Here is a 1,201-nt window from a genome sequence, read left to right on the forward strand (position 1 = left end):
GGAGTTTTCTGTAAATTATGTTAGACTCTTTTAAGAACTATCTGTATGGAATCAAAGTGACAACAGCGACTGGAAAAATGAGACAGGAACCTTAAGGGGCAGTGAGATTCTGTGGATGGGGGAGGAGCAGCTCACAAAAGGAGAGTGAGCGTGGTTACCCAGCTCAAAGAATGTCCTCAGTGGGACTGAGTTGTCCACGTAAAAACTGTTGGACTCGTGTTTGTTTTACTGTTTATATTCTCGTTGACAACAAAAATACAAAACAAATTATTAAAATAGCCACATCAAAGCAAAAAGACCACCGCAAGCCCGTGGCCGTTGTGCCCTCTTGCTGCTTTGCAGGGGGATTTTGCAGCCGCTGCTGCCAACCTCCAGACCTGCCTGTCGGTGCTGGGCCGGGCACTGCCCACCTCCCGCCTGGACCTGGCCTGCAGCCTCTCCTGGAACGTGATCCGCTACAGCCTGCAGAAGCTGCGTCTGGTCCGCTGGTTGCTCAAGAGGGTCTTCCAGCACCGGTGGGCCACCCCGGCTGCTGCAGCAGGCTTCGAAGACGAAGCGAAGACCAGTGCCCGGGACGCGGCCCTGGCCTACCACCGGCTGCACCAGCTGCATATCACAGGTGAGGGGTGCCCGGACCGTCTCACCCCCTCGGCGTAGTTGGCCAGTGTCCCGCCCTGATGGAAGCCCCTTGCACTCCGCCCTTTAGAGTGGTCAGACCCCTTCCACCTGCACCCAGCTGGGGAGTGGCCGTTGCTGAGGCGCATTGGCTCTGAGGTGCACCTCTCTTCACGTGATCCCAGTACTTGGTGTGTCCCAGCAGTGATGCATGTGATGGTTTGGTTGCCATGTTTTTTCCTTCTTGGTGGTACTTAAATGAATGGTGAGACTTGAGTTTGATAGCATTTGAGATGCAATGAAATTTATTTTATTTTATTCAGTAACACCCAGTCTAATAGACAGGCAGGCGGGTCTTTCTATCAGAATTGAATGAATTACAGTCTGGTGCGGTCGAGGCAGAAGGAGCCCTGTAATGTGAGGAGAGGGCACTAGCTGGGGAAGTTTCTGGAGAGGCTTTCTGGAGACCAGGTCTGGGCTCTGCTCGCAAGGAGGCATAGACTTTGCCAGCTCTGTGTACGGCCGTGATGTCCAAGGGCAGTCTCTCTGCCTGGGTGACCCTGGAGGGTAGTATTTCAGTATAACT

At 53.4% G+C, this 1,201-nt stretch overlaps 1 protein-coding gene across 1 annotated transcript in view; it reads left to right on the forward strand.

Moving 5' to 3' along the window:
- The window catches only part of SREBF2 (sterol regulatory element binding transcription factor 2), a 38,274-nt gene that overhangs the window by 18,010 nt on the left and 19,063 nt on the right, over positions 1 to 1,201 (forward strand). Inside the window, exons 9-10 of the mRNA XM_007941782.2 lie at positions 343 to 619; positions 707 to 774. Of these exons, the coding sequence (XP_007939973.2) occupies positions 343 to 619; positions 707 to 774 (345 nt within the window). The remainder of the gene's footprint in view (positions 1 to 342; positions 620 to 706; positions 775 to 1,201) is intronic.

Source organism: Orycteropus afer, unplaced genomic scaffold (assembly GCF_000298275.1).
Source record: "Orycteropus afer afer isolate SDZICR_OR568_19922 unplaced genomic scaffold, OryAfe1.0 scaffold00083, whole genome shotgun sequence".
NCBI classification, from domain to species: domain Eukaryota; kingdom Metazoa; phylum Chordata; class Mammalia; order Tubulidentata; family Orycteropodidae; genus Orycteropus; species Orycteropus afer.